Below are 15,628 nucleotides of genomic sequence, written 5' to 3' on the forward strand. Positions count from 1 at the left end.
TCCAAGAAACGGTACCACAGCCTGCAGAGAATCCAGTGTCCTCCCCCCCAGGACTCCTAAGGATGCCAGTCTCCTGCAAACGGTCCCGTACTAATGACATCATCACCGCCTAAAATGACCAGCTCAAAGGATAATATTATAAGCTGTGACTTCAGAATGACAAAGGAAGCCTGCAGGTTTCAGCCATAAGGAATAAATGAAGAACTGGAATCGAGACAAAGACAGAAAGACGAGCAGCCCAACCAAAACCTTTGCTAACCCACCTCCTTCCTAATTATTAGACGCGTCCTTTAAGAAACTCCTTCTTTATCCCCCACCCAGGTTCTTACACGCCCTCTCCCGTGACGTCACGCAGCCGCTATCTTTGCTATTGGTGGCCGGGCGCGGTGACGTCACGCCGCCGGCCGTCCTTCACCCTGGCCCGAAAGCCTGACGGAGCAGCGTGCGCTTTCTCTTCCCGGGTCCTTGGTGGAAATTTGCTCGTCGCTGTGCGCGGCTCCGGATTCCTGGCCAGGTGAGAGCTGCGTTGCTGGTGGTGGTAGCGGGGGAAGGGTCGCGGTTGTTCCTCTGACGTCAGTGCTGCTCGGTCTTCAGGCTCTTAAAGGGCAAGAGCAAGCCTTTCGGTACCTGAACTGTGGCTGAGGACTGAATGCAGGATTTTAATAGGCCTCGGAAGGGAGTGAGGTACCGAAAGGCTTGCTCTTGCCCTTTAAGAGCCGGGGGACCGTTCAGCATTCACGTCAGAGCAACACCCCACCAACTGCGGGTCACCTGGATAAATTGAGCCAGTCCTGGTTTTGCACCTTAGAACGCATGGGAAAATCCAAAATATAAATCCGTGCAGGGGGCAAAACCAGGACAGGATCAGCCTGTTTTGATTGATCCTGGGTAAGGCGATAAACCTGAGTAGCGGATGGAGGGGTAAAAACACAAACACACACCGAAGTAATTGGATATGAAGATTTAAGGCATTCTATCCCTGCCCAGTTCTGATGGACTGGAAGTATAAAAGAAGAGGAAGAAATTATAGACTGCTGTCTCCCCCCTCCTCCAGCAAACACAAAATATTAGGGAAATAAATATTTCTATTGTTTCTGCACTAAGCATTAGTCAATTAGGTGTCTTGATTACCTTAATCACATTTCTGACCCTCTTAGGTTTTTTAAATACTTGTAATAGGGTACTGGATTAGTCTGGAGGAGCGTAGATGTTGAGTGGAAAAAATGCTCTCCTTTTTGAACCCTATGCATAATGGAAGGTTTACCCCTGTATTTCAAACTGCAGGGAGTGCCACCGCACCCCTTGTCGGAGTTCAGATGACCGTGAAATTGATGCACAATGACCATGAAATTGAAATAGCATTATCTTTTTGGCAGTTTACTGGTTTGGGGGGGGTCAGCAGCTTAGACTGAAGACTGTTATGCCAAACAGCAGTCTGGTCTTGTTTTGTGGTCCATGGTGTGCAAAGTGACAGAGCTCCTCAAAAAAGATGGAAGCCCTCTCATTCTTGTAAGAGGTCTTTCTGGTGATGTACCTTTTGGGAGGGGGAATCCTCACAATCTTATTTTATGTAAACAGAGAGTGTCTCCTGCATTGGAGTAGAGCTGGAAAGAGCCTCTTGTTGGGAAACTTGGTCTTCAAGCCCCATTAGCTTATTTAATGCCATTGTGTACAGTACCTTAATTTGTTATTCTTTGTGTTTGCCTGTTAAATTCATTCTGCATCTGCTATCTGTCTTTCCATAGTAGTCTCTGCTCTCTCTTTTTATAACTCTGGTCTGATTCTACGGGACATCGCTGCAGCTGGGGCTCCTCATTGTATGTTTACAGAGTACAACTCATGAAATCCAAACAGAAAAAAGCCCTTGCTGCAGCCTGCTACTGTAACTGACAACATAGAGAAGGGCCCAGCAGTACCACAAGTGAGTGTGGCAAGGGAGGAGGGGGAGAGAATTAGGTGTCTAAATCTAGCTGGTTTAGCAGTGAAAGCCGAAGTACAGTAGAAACAAGAATCCCAAAAAAGGAAAGTACTATTCACACTCTTGTCAGTGTTTGCTTCTGCAGAAATGCATGCAAGCAGCTTGCGTAGAACTTGGCCTGCAGGCTGCTTCATGTGTGCAGGACAGGGTGCTTCATACAATCTTATGCTGACATTTTTGAGCTGTTCTGATCCAAATTTCCCTCCCTTTCCTTTCCAGCAAGAGAGTAAGTGTGCATTAACTCAAGATGTCCTCTGACAATACATGGTCCTCTGAGGAAAGCAACAGTCAGACCAACAAACTGATCCGAAAAACCAAGGAGTCTCCCTTTGTCCCCATAGGTAAGTTTAAAGGATGATAATCTGGTCTGTCAACAGGTAGTCATGGTGCCAATGTAAGAATTTCCCCGGCTGAACTCTAATTAAAAAAAAAACCCAAAACAAAAAATAGAACTGGCATAAAAATCCCAGGTCTTCGATGCAGGGCACATCCTTCTGCTTGGCCCAAAAACTACATTCCATCAATTCACATTCAGGCTGATGCAATATCATGCGCTGGCTGCAGCGTAGGCTCAACACGCGATTGGATGTGTGTCCGTAACCCCCGATGCAAAACGGGGGTTAGCGCGTCCAAAATGCATGACCAATAGAGTGCGTAGCTAATAGCGCTCATCACATGTAAATTCTTGTTGATGAGGCTATGAGCTATTATCCCCAATGCAAAAAAATGTGTGCTGAACGTGCACATTTTTACTCTCCAAAATTAACGCTTGTCCGGGAGCAGGTGTTAATTCTTGAGGAGCCCAAAACGTGTACAGAAAAGCAGAAAATACTGCTTTTCTGTACTTCCGACGACTTAATATCGTGGCAGTATTAAGTCTGAGGAAGTGGAAAAGTAGAACTGTACCAAAAAAAAAAAAGTGTGCCAGCGATCAGGTTAGGAAAAGGGACGCTCAATTAACAAGCATCCATTTTCCTAACCTGCTGACAGCCACCTCTCCTGGGTGCCTGCTGCTGAGGAGAATCTAGGGACACGGTTTTCCCTAGCACGTCCTTTTTACCGCGGCAGCCGATTTGCATGCTGCATCGGGTGCCCCGGAGAGGTCGATTGTTGCGCGTCAGAGCAGGCGCTCAATCGTGAGCGCCCGTTGTCCACGTGCCAATATTGCATTGGCCTGATTGTTTGTTTGTTTTTTGAACAGATGGCTTATCCCTTCTATTTTGGCCATGATTGTGACATACTCGTATCCTCAGTAGGGTTGGGTGGCAGATTAACACCTGCCCCCTCCCTTCCCCCCCCACACATACAATTATTTTATGGATTCTCAGTCTCAGCCAAAGGATCCATCAGCTCAGACTCTGCATGGATCTGAAGTCAAAGGTCTCAGGTTGTCTGGGCAGCTTGTTCACACCTACTTCCCAGCAACTTAAATCTGATACATAAGTGCAGCACCAGGTCTTTCTCTTTGTCAGCGGGTGGGTTTTTATTAGGGATATACATTCGTTTGCAACGAAATAGGAAATTTCGCCTTTATTTCCTATTTCGTTGCGTTTCGGGGGCCTGATGAACCGATAGGAAAACCCACAAAATTTCGTGTGGTTTTCGTATCGCTTTTTCGGGGGGGGGGGGGGGAGAAAGGGCACAAAACCCACCCCAACCCTTCAAATTCAATTAACTACAACCCCCCCCCCAAAATAAAACAAACAACTTGCTGAAAGTCCCTGGTGGTCCAGCGGGGGTCCCGGGAGCGATCTCTCCCTCTCGGGCCGTTGACTGCCACTAATCAAAATGGCACCAGTGGCTCTTTGCCCTTACCATGTGATAGGGGTACCGGTGCCATTGGTCGGCCTCTGTTACATGGTAGGAGCAATGGATGGTTGTGCCATCTTAAAAAATGTTGCGGGCCGTCCATTGCTCCTACCATGTGACGGGCTGACCAATGGCACCGGTACCCCTGTCACGTGGTAAGGGTAAAGAGCCACTGGCGCCATTTTGATTAGTGGCAGTCGACGGCCCGAGAGGGGGAGATCGCTCCCGGGACCCCCACTGGACCACCAGATATTTTCGGCAAGTTTTGGGGGGGTCTGGAGGGTGGGGGGATTGTAGGTAATTGAATTTGAAGGGTTGGGGTGGATTATTTTTTTTATTTGGGGGGGGAGCAGCCGAAAAAAAAAATCGTCTCGAACCACAGCAAGACAAAATTTCCCGTGGCGGGCCGATAACAAAGGCCAAACCGAAAGGTTCGGCCAAGGCACTTATTGCTTACTATGACCTGGAGAAATGATTGCTTTGTTATGAATCGCTTCGGCCTCCAGTGTGAAGCAATTAATAACATTTTATTAAATGAAAAAATGAACATGGGCAAAGAGAGGTCCCTCTTTCATAAATGCTGTTTAGTGGGCAAACAATGTATAATATCACACTGGTTGGACCCCTCCACCTTAAGTATAATAGAATGGCATAACAAAATGGTAGCGTTGGTGTGCCTGGAGTCCCGTGCCGCAAAAGCAAAATCACCTGCCTTTGCGAAAAGATTTATTAATGTTCGGAAACCAATTTTTGGAATCTCTGTCAAAGGAACTGCAACAGTCAGTATTATGCAATATACAGTATTCCATTAAATAAGGGACAATTATTATCTTTCATGGGGGAATCCTTATCCCTTCCATTCCAATCTGACTGTATGAGACTGTTTACTATGGTATGCTGGGGAACACTGCCTTAATTTGATTTTACTGGGTGGATGGAGGTTGGGGGGGGGGGGGGGGAGGGAGGGATTTTGTTGGGAGGGGAGATCTACAATTTATGACTGGTTTACAGTTTTATCTGTTACGGTTTCATGCTATTGTCAAACTGGTTTTCATTTTTCTGTATTGCAGTATTATGATGGTAACATGGAAAAACTCAATAAAAATGTATAAATGAAAACCCCTTTTCAAGTCCCCAAGTGAACGTGCAATTATAAACTAGAACGTTGCAAAAGCAACAGCCCCAAAATAAAAACTCAATGAATTGCAATTCTGCTTATCCTTACTATAGGCCTGATTTACTAAGGCGTTTTTCCTAGTTGACACAGAACGGGGGAAAAGAGCCTCAGTAAAAGGGCTCCTCCTCTGTATGCAACTGCTGGCAAGTTTCTGCTGAGGGGACTGTCCACATCACCTGCCCATCAGATAAGGGCCGTCCTGTAAGAAGTCTCCCTTCTTTTCTGTAGCCTCGCGTACAGTTTCCCAAATATCTGAGTGGCCAATAATTTGTGCAGTGCAAGCTTAGAAATGGAGGCCTTGACCTAAAATTGCCATTTTAACTCTTTGCTAAAAGTGATCCTTTTAGTCCTCTTAAATAAAAAGCGACTATTTTGTGGAATGTTATGAACATTCATTGCATTTCTCAGTTTTCTTTGCATCAATGCATTTTATTTTATAATATGCTTTTATCTGAGGAGAAAACAAAAAGAATAAAACACGTATGCAAAATAGCACAAAGGGGAAAAAAATGCACAAACTCATGCAGGAATTCACAAGCTTAGATGGCAACAAAGATATCAATAAGTAAATGCAGAGGCAATGGTGTTACCATAATACAAAGGTAAGGGACCCCGCCTCTCTTTTATCAAGAAACTTGTACACCACACCCCTACAAACACCACAAATGAAGTGCTGAATAGTTAACAAAATAGACCAATTAGTCCTGGTGCTGGCTACAGGCACTACATAAGCAGATATTCTTACAGCATACGCAGAACTTTGGACCAGAGAAGGAAATACATTTTTTTTGCTTTAACAAAACAGCTGGATGCCTGCTAAAACCTTTTTTGGCACAATCATTCCATAGACGCATGGCTTCTCATTTCTGCCCTCCAAATATCTAAACTGGGCAATGCATCAGTCTGACTTTCTTAGTTAAAGTCAAAGCTATACTTAGCAGTCTAGGCCCACCTGCTGGTAATTTCACAGTATCATCAAAAGAGGAGAAATACCACATTTTGCCTGCCCACCTAGTCTGTAACACCTTTCCAAAAAGCATTATATTTAGGACAGCCAGTAAACATATGGCAAAGGTCTCCTGGAGCGGTATCACATTTTAAGCAAATGTCCAATGTCTAAAGCTTCACTTTAACATCCTTTTGGTTCTGGTTATATAAACCCGGTGGAGAATTTTGAATTGTACCCTCCCGTAAGTTGGCCGCTTTTAAATAATGATAAAGAATGGGGAAAGCGGACCGAAGGTCATTGATGGAGAGCGACAGTCCTAAGTCTGTACTCCACTGCCCTACTGGATGAGAGAGGCCAATTAAGGGGGAAGTATCATTAATTTGCAGGATCCAGGAGCGCAATTTGTTGAATTTAGGTGTAGTGTCGAAAAAACTTTTCTTCCTGGTCTGTAAATGCAATGGCAGCTAAGCTCTCATTCCCCACTGAAAAACAGTAAGGCCTGGATTGGAGGTAAGCAAAAAAAATCTGTTTTAGGAATATCCCAGTCATCCTTTAATTGTGCAAAGGAATGGAGTATTGCAGTTTCTGAATCCACGAACTGGCCTATGCAAAACAAATCCTTAACTTTCTATTCCTGAAACACTTTATAATCTCTACCGCGATGAAAATCTGGGTTGCCCATCAAGCTCCAAAAAGGGAGATACAAAAGGAGATTGCTTATTCCAAAGTCTCCACCACTTCCCAGCTTTATGGATAGCCCTAAACCTGAACCCCCAGTGACACAGTACCAATTTTACCGATAGGGAATAATGCAACAGATTGGTTCCCAAGGAGATGCCAGCTCAGTCAAGAGATGGTCAGGATCCAAGTTAGCATGTAGAGAAACCCAGACCTGTATATACCGCAGTAAGGCTGCGACATTATTCTAAGATCAGGTCAGGCCTGCCCACCTAGCCACTTGTTGAAGCATAAAAAATTATAAGCCATACGAGCAGGCTTTCCCCATAAGATGAAAGTAATGACAGCAGACCTAAAAGACTTAATCTCCTTTCCTTGTGCCCATAAAGGGAATATCTGTAGGACTTATAACATTTTAGGCAAAATCACCGTTTTAACTACTGCACATCTTCCAAAGAAAGAAAGTGGATAATCCATCCATTTACGTAAGGGATACTTACAATCATTCAGCGCTGGAAGTATATTTTGATGATTTAGCTCTTTCTGTGCACGTAAGATTAATTTCTAAGAATTTCAGTTCCCCCAAATTCCATTTAAAGGGAAAGGATGTTTGCCAAGTGTCTTTTAGCGATGGGGAGAGCGGGAACGCTTCAGACTTTTTTCATAATTAATTTTCAAACCTGGAAAGCTGCAGTAAGTACTGCCAATATCGCGTACCCACCTCTCCAGTAGTACTATATATAGTGATCGATATTGGAGCATGGTCACACTATGTAATATTGCCTACATCTACATCCTTGGATGAGCTCACTAGAGATCTATCTATAAAGAAATAATCTAAACGGGAGTAAGATAGATGAGAAGGGGAAAATAATATATAGTTACGAGTTGTGGGGTTCTGTAGACGCCAGATATCTATCAAACTTCTGTTGCCGATTAAAATTCTTCAGAGCTAGTCTACTTTTCCTCCCCCACTCCTGTTCCAGGGCCCATATTGTCCAAATAGGGATATCTAGTAACATTGACATCCAAATACTTATCCCAATACACAACTCTCTGGAAGGCACCTACAAAAAAACAGCCAACTACCTCACCAAAATAAAGCAACTACTAACCAACATGAGACTTATCCTAAACATTGATAAGACAGAAATAATCATGCTGGATAGAAAGAGTAACCCTACACACATACCACCACTCAACATAATGAATCAAGTCAGCAATCTTCCCTGTCACCCATGCCCGCAACGTAGGAGTAATAATTGACAAGGAACTATCCTTCAAGAACCACATCTCCGCAAAAATCAAAGACTGATATTATTATTATTTAACATTTTTATATACCGAAATTCATGTAGCAATGTTACATATCAATTCGGTTTACATTATAACATTAACATGCATGTAAGAATGCGGTTACATCGAACAGGGAGATAAACTTGGAACAGGTAACTGGGGAATACATTACAACGAATACATTACAACAAATACATTACAACGAAAAAAATAAAGTAGTGCGAGTTCTACTGCGAAATTAAGACTAACCTGGCTAAATATCTAGGTGCTTATTGGATTCAATAGTCACGGTATATGTAGCACCTGATTGGATAAATAAGGTAGCGATTATTGGCATAGATTAAACGCTTGTTTAATATCACAAACTTCTAACCCTATGACACCTAAAACCTTTCCTTTCCCCCAGCAACTTCAGAACAGTCCTCCAACTACTCATCTTCTCCAACCTGGATTACTGCAACTCCCTGCTGTTCAACTTCTCTCACCACCATTGGACCGCTCCAAATCCTTCAAAATACAGCCGCCAGAATACTCACAGGAACGAAAAAATATGATCACATTACTCCAACTCTCATTTCACTACACTGGCTCCCAATAAAATACAGGATAAGACTATAAAGTACTATCCATAATACACAAAATAATATATGAAAAACAAACAAATTGGCTAAGTGCATCCATAAAACTCCACTCGCCATACCAAAATCTCCATTCAGCTAACAAAGGTCTATTAAAAATTCCACCTGCTCATCACAAACTTACTTCAACTCGGAAGAGAGCCATATCCCTAGGAAGCCCCAAACTATGGAACTCCCTCCCAACCGAACTGGGATTTTCACCAAAGCCTACCAAAACACCCTGACTCTATGCTACAATGTCCCTCCCTATCGGCCCATATAACCATGCAGATCCAACCCAAAACACGTAATTTAATCTGTACAATTTACAACCAAACTATGTTTATAGCGACTAAGATAACTATGTTAACAAGCGTATGAATTTTTGAACACTGTTAAACATTGAAACTTTGTAAACCGTTGTGATGGCGAAACCGAACGACTGTATATAAAACTAGATAGATAGACAAATAAATTGAAATTGCCACCTACAATTAGGTGACCCTCCACCCATTCCCTCACTATAACTGAGATTTTATTTACAAAACAATGCTGATCTACGGTAGGAGCATAAACATTAAGCAGAGTGTGTAACTTATTATGGATCTTTACCTTAATCAAAACATATCTGCCCTCTACATCTCTCAGTACGGCTTTAATATCTGCAGCCACTGAGTTGGAGAAAAGTATACCCACCCCGCAATACTTTTTTTTTTTTTTCCACTGAGGCTGCTGCATGAAAGTATTGAGGGTACCTCAGAATGCAATAGCCTTTCCTGCCATTTACAGCTCGATACAGTAACATTCATTTGAAGATTTCTGGTCTGTAACGAGCTCGCTGTGCACAATTCGGACGCGTAAGGCAAACCAGCGATACAGTCTCCAGTTTCGCGCGTCCGTAGCGCTTCTTAAAACAGACGCGTAACCCTTCCCCACCCGGCATGTAAATGAACGAATTAGCTGTATAATGAAGGAATTAGCTATTCCCCTCCGATACCGTAACGCGCGCTCAGGTTATCTCATTAGTAACGCACTGTTTTGCCGCGGCCGTAACGTGTTAGTTTACCGCCTCCCCCTAGTAGGAGTTAGGACTGTGAGTCTAGTAACAAATCCATCGACACCGCTTAAGACACTCAAAAACAATAAAACACAATAAAAAAAAAAAAGCGATACAGAGATGATCGAGAAAATGTAATGATGTGGGACACATAAAACCTGTCAGAAAAAAAAATAAAAATTTTTAAATACCTGTCGGAGGGCCGCGTGGGTACAGGCGGCGGCGGCGGGAGCCGGGTGGTCGCGTGTTAAATCTAGGCCGCGGGCGGGTGGGCGCCTGTTCCAGGCAGCGGCGGCAGCGGGACACGCGTTAGTTCGAGACGGTCGGTGGGCGGCGGGTGGTCGCGTGTTAAATCTAGGCCGGGTCGCACAGGCGCGCATTCATTCATCCAGGAGGAGGAGCCGGCGGCGAAAGCTGCCGGCGGCTCCGCCTGAATGAATGCGCGCCTGTGCGACCCCTGCGATTCGGCGCTCAAGGCATGAATGAATGCTCAAGGATGAATGAATGCGCGCCTGTGCGGACCCGGCCTAGATTTAACACGCGACCACCCGCCGCCCACCGACCGTCTCGAACTAACGCGTGTCCCGCTGCCGCCGCTGCCTGGAACAGGCGCCCACCCGCCCGCGGCCTAGATTTAACACGCGACCACCCGGCTCCCACCGCCGCCGCCTGGACCCACGCGGCCCTCCGACAGGTATTTAAAATTTTTTTTTTTTTTGAACACTCAGGTTTTTACATATTTTGGTTTTTTTTTTTTCACTTCATGGTGCCTGTCATTTCAAATGTCATTTGAAATGACAGGTACCAGCGCACCCTGGTTACTGTATAGGCGCTGTATTAAGCGCCTATACAGTAAAATGGGTTACGCGGGCATAACCCTTCCCTACCGCTTTAAAGCCGCGGCATGCATTTGCATGCGATTAGAGGAGAGTATCGGGGAGTTAGTGAAGAGAACTGTGCGTGCGGGGAGGAAGGGTGCGCCTGACACTGCCGCACTGTTATTACCGCGGCCTTACAGGATCGACCTGTTAGAGAGGTGGGTCTCCTGGCAGAAAGCAATGTCAGTCTGAAGTGTAGCCATGTTCTGAAAAAATATCCTTCTCTTAACTGGCAAATTTAATCCCTTGGTATTGCCAGAGATTCTTTTAAAAAAGCCATGTTAAGAACATAAGAACATGCCATACTGGGTCAGACCAAGGGTCCATCAAGCCCAGCATCCGGTTTCCAACAGTGGCCAAAAAAGGCTGGCAAGTCCCCAAACACTAAGAAGATCCCATGCTACTGGTGCCAGTAGTAGCAGAGCCAATTTCCTAAGGGCTAGATTTTAAAAGCCCTGCACGCGTAAATCCTGCTGGATTTACGCGCGCAGGGCACTCGCGCACCTATTTTGCATAGGCCGCCGGCGCGCGCAAAGCTTCAGGACGCGCGAAAGTCCGGGGCTTCGTAAAAAGGGATGAGAGGGGGCGGGTCCGGGGGCATGGTGACAGTTCGGGGGCGGGCCAGGAGGGCGGTCCCGAGTCCCTCGGCAATGCGGCCTGTGCCGGGGGATGCCGAGGCGGCGCGCGCAAGTTACGTCTGCTTCAAGCAGGCGTAACTTGCACAACAAAGGTAGGGGGGGGGATTTAGGTAAGGTTGGGGGGTGGAGTAGATAGGGGAAGGTGGGGGGACGTGGAAGGAAAGTTCCCTCCGAGGCCGCTCCGATTTCGGAGTGGCCTCGGAGGGAACAGAGGTAGGCTGCGTGGCTTGGCGCACGCAGGCTGCCGATTTTTTTTTTTGCGCAGCCTTGCGCACGCCGACCCCGGATTTTATAAGATACGCGCGGCTACGCGCGTATCTTATAAAATCCGGCGTACTTTTGTTCGCGTGCGCGTACTTATTTAAGATCTACCTCTGTCAACTTGATTAATAGCAGTTAATGGACTTCTCCTCCAAGAACTTATCTAATTCTTTTTTAAACACAGCTACATTAACTGCACTAACCACATCCTCTGGCAACAAATTCCAGAGTTTAATTGTGCGTTGAGTGAAAAAGAACTTTCTCCGATTAGTCTTAAATGTGCCCCATGCTAACTTCATGGAGTGCCCCCTAGTCTTTCTATTATCTGAAAGAGTAAAAAACCGATTCACATCTACCCGTCCTAGACCTCTCATGATTTTAAACACCTCTATCATATCCCCCCTCAACCATCTCTTCTCCAAGCTTAAAAGTCCTAACCTCTTTAGTCTTTCCTCATATGGGAGCTGTTCCATTCCCTTTATCATTTTGGTAGCCCTTCTCTGTACCTTCTCCATCGCAATTATCTTTTTTGAGATGCGGCGACCAGAATTGTACACAGTATTCAAGGTGCGGTCTCACCATGGAGCGATACAGAGGCATTGTGACATTTTCCGATTTATTAACCATTCCCTTCCTAATAATTCCCAACATTCTGTTTGCTTTTTTGACTGCCGCAGCACACTGAACCGACGATTTCAATGTGTTATCCACTATGATGCCTAGATCTTTCTTGGCTCCAGAGCCAAACCTCCCCACTGGGAAACCCTCATTCCATAAGAACCTAAGAATTAAATGAAGCACTAATATAACACTCCCCCCCCCCCCCCCCCCCCCATTACTATGAAACTTAAATTAAAACAGTGGTTTTGGTTTGGTAGTATAAGATATCATTCATTTCCTTTTTCCCAGCTAGCAATTTGGCTTTGTGCCCCGCTGATAGACTTTGCACATGAATCCTCTTAAGCTCAGCCATTTGTTTGCTTAAGGAAAATATCTTAGCATTGCAGAGTTTGTGTAACCCAGCATTATAGGAAATAATATAGCCTCGAGGGACTGCCTTAGCGGCATTCCAGAAAACTATTAGATCCACGTCAGGGATTGCATTAGTATCTTCATACTCTTTTTTTTCCCCTTTATCCAGAAGAAATTTCCTGACTTGACTATCATGATATAAATGAATGGGACATTTCCAGCTTTTTTTTTTCCTCCATAAAAATTCCATAGTAATAAAAGTAAAGCATGATCTGAATAAGGAATTTCACAGATCTCACAGCTTTGAATCTTATCAAACCATCTTTTTGATATTTAAAAAGTAATCTAACCTTGAATAAACTTGGTGCTCATGAGAGTTAAAGGTAAAGTCAAAGTCATTACTGTGCAGTAACCGCCATGTGTCAACCACACCCAATTCTGTTGTAAGAAAGCCAATTCCTAAATTTCCCTGAATTTTTTTCCAGCTGTTGGGTGGATTACACTCCACGAGAGGGTTGTCAGTGTTATTAAAATCTCCAACCCCCCCCCTCCCCCCAATAACACACAAATAATCATCCCATTGAAGAAGTTTAGCAGCAAGAGCTGGGAATAAACGTTCGGGGCATAACATTTTCCGCCAAGTAGGGAGCCCAACACAATAATACAGCGCCCATTAATATCAGCAATTTGTTTTTCTAATGTGAAAGGTAAGTTTTTATGTATGAGAATTGCCACGCCTCTTTGCCTAGCTGAGAAGGAGGCAAAGAAACAGCTACCTACCCAATTTCTTTGCAATTTCCTATGCTCAGAATCGACTAAATGGGTTTCTTGGAGGAAAACAATAGCTGAGCCCTTTTTTTTTTTTCAAATCAGTTAATATTTTTTTACGCTTAATTGGGGAATGCAGGCCATCTACGTTTAAAGACCTAAAATGAATTTGAACCATCAGGATCATGGTAAAAGATTGGAAGGTCAAACATAAATGAAAAGTATAAAACAGTAGGCCCCCCACAGTCGAGAATACTTGTCCCAAATCTCCGAGTCTCAGTCACCAGATAAACAAATGCACAGATAAGCACTATAACTATCATAAAAGATTCACAAGCATTCACATTCACACTTAACATTGCCAAGCTTTGGAACGCCTGGTTCCCAAATAGGAATTCCATCTCCCCAGTCCGTAGGGCAGAAGAATCCCGGAACACCGAAGTTGTTCCTTCTTCAGCACTCTTCATTCTTCCCCACGGTCTATCCTGGAGACCTCCCGGATTCCACGAAGAATTAAGATCGAGGCTGACCAGTTAGAAAAACAATAGCAAAAGCCATACCCTTATTGGGAAAACACAAGAAATTAAGTATGTGCGGCAGCAATTAACCGACAAGCTGAGGCACAAAGTAGAGCTCCGAAGAATTGAGGGGGATCAGCCCCGGGCGCAGCAATATAAGGACGCGGTTCAGATGCAAGGACTTGTAAAAGTAAACCACCCTGCCAAAAAGAGAAAATAGCCACAGCACGCAAAAACCTCTGAACAATTTGTAACACAACTTCTTTACCTTATTCGGAGGTAAGATATTAGAAGTTCTCCATTAGTATCAAAACAGACATTGTCATTCGCCCAACTGCAACAAAACATTTTGGGCTTCCAGAGCAGTGTGCGTTAACTTAGATTTTCCATTACGATCAACTTTAATTTTTGCCGGAAACTGAAGAGTGAATCTAACTGCACACTTGTAGGATTGTGTACAGTGTGGCGTTTAATTCTTTGCTAGCTGCCATAATATTCGCCGAGAAGTCTGGGGAAAATCGAGATTTTATTTTCACATAATTCCTTGCGTTTACAGAAAGCAGTCAGTAGCCGTTCTTTATTGGTAAAATTCAAATATTTACAATAATTTGCCACGGTTTATCCTCTGGGGGACCCGCAGGGCCCACTCTAAGCATCCACTCCACCAAAATTTGACAGTCCTGCGTGCTCTCCTCGAGAGCATTCGGCAGCCATACTTCACAAAATTTCAGCAAATCTTCCGATTGCAGTTTCTCAGTGACTTCCACAATGTGTAGGTTATTTTGCCTGTTTCTATTTTCCAAATCATCTAATTTTGTCAGCAGTGGCTTTATTTTGCGCCCTGAGGTCTGCAATTGTATTAGCGATGGAATCAAGCTTCGTTTCTTGTTTCTCCACTTTTTCAAAGATTTGTGATGTAGATGTTCTGTAGCTCTCAAACTGTTCTTGGAGATTGTCGATGGAGGCCTGAAGTTTTGTTAGTTGAACTGAAATTGCCTCGGAAACTGCTTTAGTTATATCTTGAATCGCGGCCTTAGTCAGCCCTTCTGCTGGTTGTGACACCTTGGGCACCATATTTTTTTCTTCATCCAGAGGCCCAGGTTTTTCCACTCTGATTCTCTTAGGTCGGGTTGACATTTCGTCAGTCAAATGATAAACGAAATTGTCCATAAATATTGTAGTGTACCTTTTTGCACTTTTCAGAGGTTGTTGCATGGGTTTGGCTTGATTGATTTGAGATTCTTCATGGAATCCAAGGGAGCGAGTGAAATCTGCTTCCTCTCAGACAGACGTCATCACTGGAAGCCCGCCGCATCAATGCATTTTGTGATCATCCTGCTTAGAGCCAGGGCTGTCCTTGGTGGGAGAAGGTCAATCAAGGTGATTGCCCCAAGCTCCAAACTCTGGCGAGGGGGCCCCGCACCACCTCATTAGCCTCATCCCTGGCACTGTCATTATCTGCTGGCTTGCAGGTAGAACCATACACAAGCAGCATTATGGGGTTCTGCTCCAGCTGATTTACCCTGCACCCTACACCCCTCTAGGATCAGCCTTGGTTAGAGCCCATGCCCAGAAACTGTGTGGACGGCAGGGGTTCAGCAGCTGTTTGCAAACTATCATGGTAGGATTTTTTTTTTTTTTTTTAATTTTAATTTTAACAAAATATACACCATGTACTGTACATTACGAAGAATTAGTGTAATAGGAAATTGCTACAGAAACGCAATTTATCCATGGACAGTAAGGCGAACTGGACTAAGAACAAGATCCCAACGCCCTCGCTCCCCACCCTTGTAAGCGGAGGAGGATACCTTTTGACAAACAAGGTAACATGCAAAGAAGCATAGCAATTATAATTGTATGCTTGTGACATAGGTATAAACTCACTTTTACTTCTTTAAACCCCTGTAGAAGAAAGACCTACAGTCAGTCCTTAATCTTGGTTTTCACGTCTGTGGGTAAAGATTTCAGAAAGGGGGACCATATTCGGAGAAATAAGACTTGTCGTTTCTAGGAAGTATTCCGTGCAGAC

General features: G+C 44.3%; 1 protein-coding gene across 1 annotated transcript in view; it reads left to right on the top strand.

Annotated features, from left to right (window-relative positions):
• The first annotated feature begins 365 nt into the window (after positions 1 to 365).
• The window catches only part of HIGD1C (HIG1 hypoxia inducible domain family member 1C), a 36,807-nt gene continuing 21,544 nt past the window's right edge, over positions 366 to 15,628 (top strand). Inside the window, exons 1-2 of the mRNA XM_029594941.1 lie at positions 366 to 514; positions 2,198 to 2,319. Coding sequence (XP_029450801.1) covers positions 2,226 to 2,319 — 94 coding nt within the window. The 5' untranslated portion in view covers positions 366 to 514; positions 2,198 to 2,225. The remainder of the gene's footprint in view (positions 515 to 2,197; positions 2,320 to 15,628) is intronic.

The sequence above is a fragment of the Rhinatrema bivittatum genome, chromosome 3 (assembly GCF_901001135.1).
Source record: "Rhinatrema bivittatum chromosome 3, aRhiBiv1.1, whole genome shotgun sequence".
In the NCBI taxonomy this organism is placed as follows: domain Eukaryota; kingdom Metazoa; phylum Chordata; class Amphibia; order Gymnophiona; family Rhinatrematidae; genus Rhinatrema; species Rhinatrema bivittatum.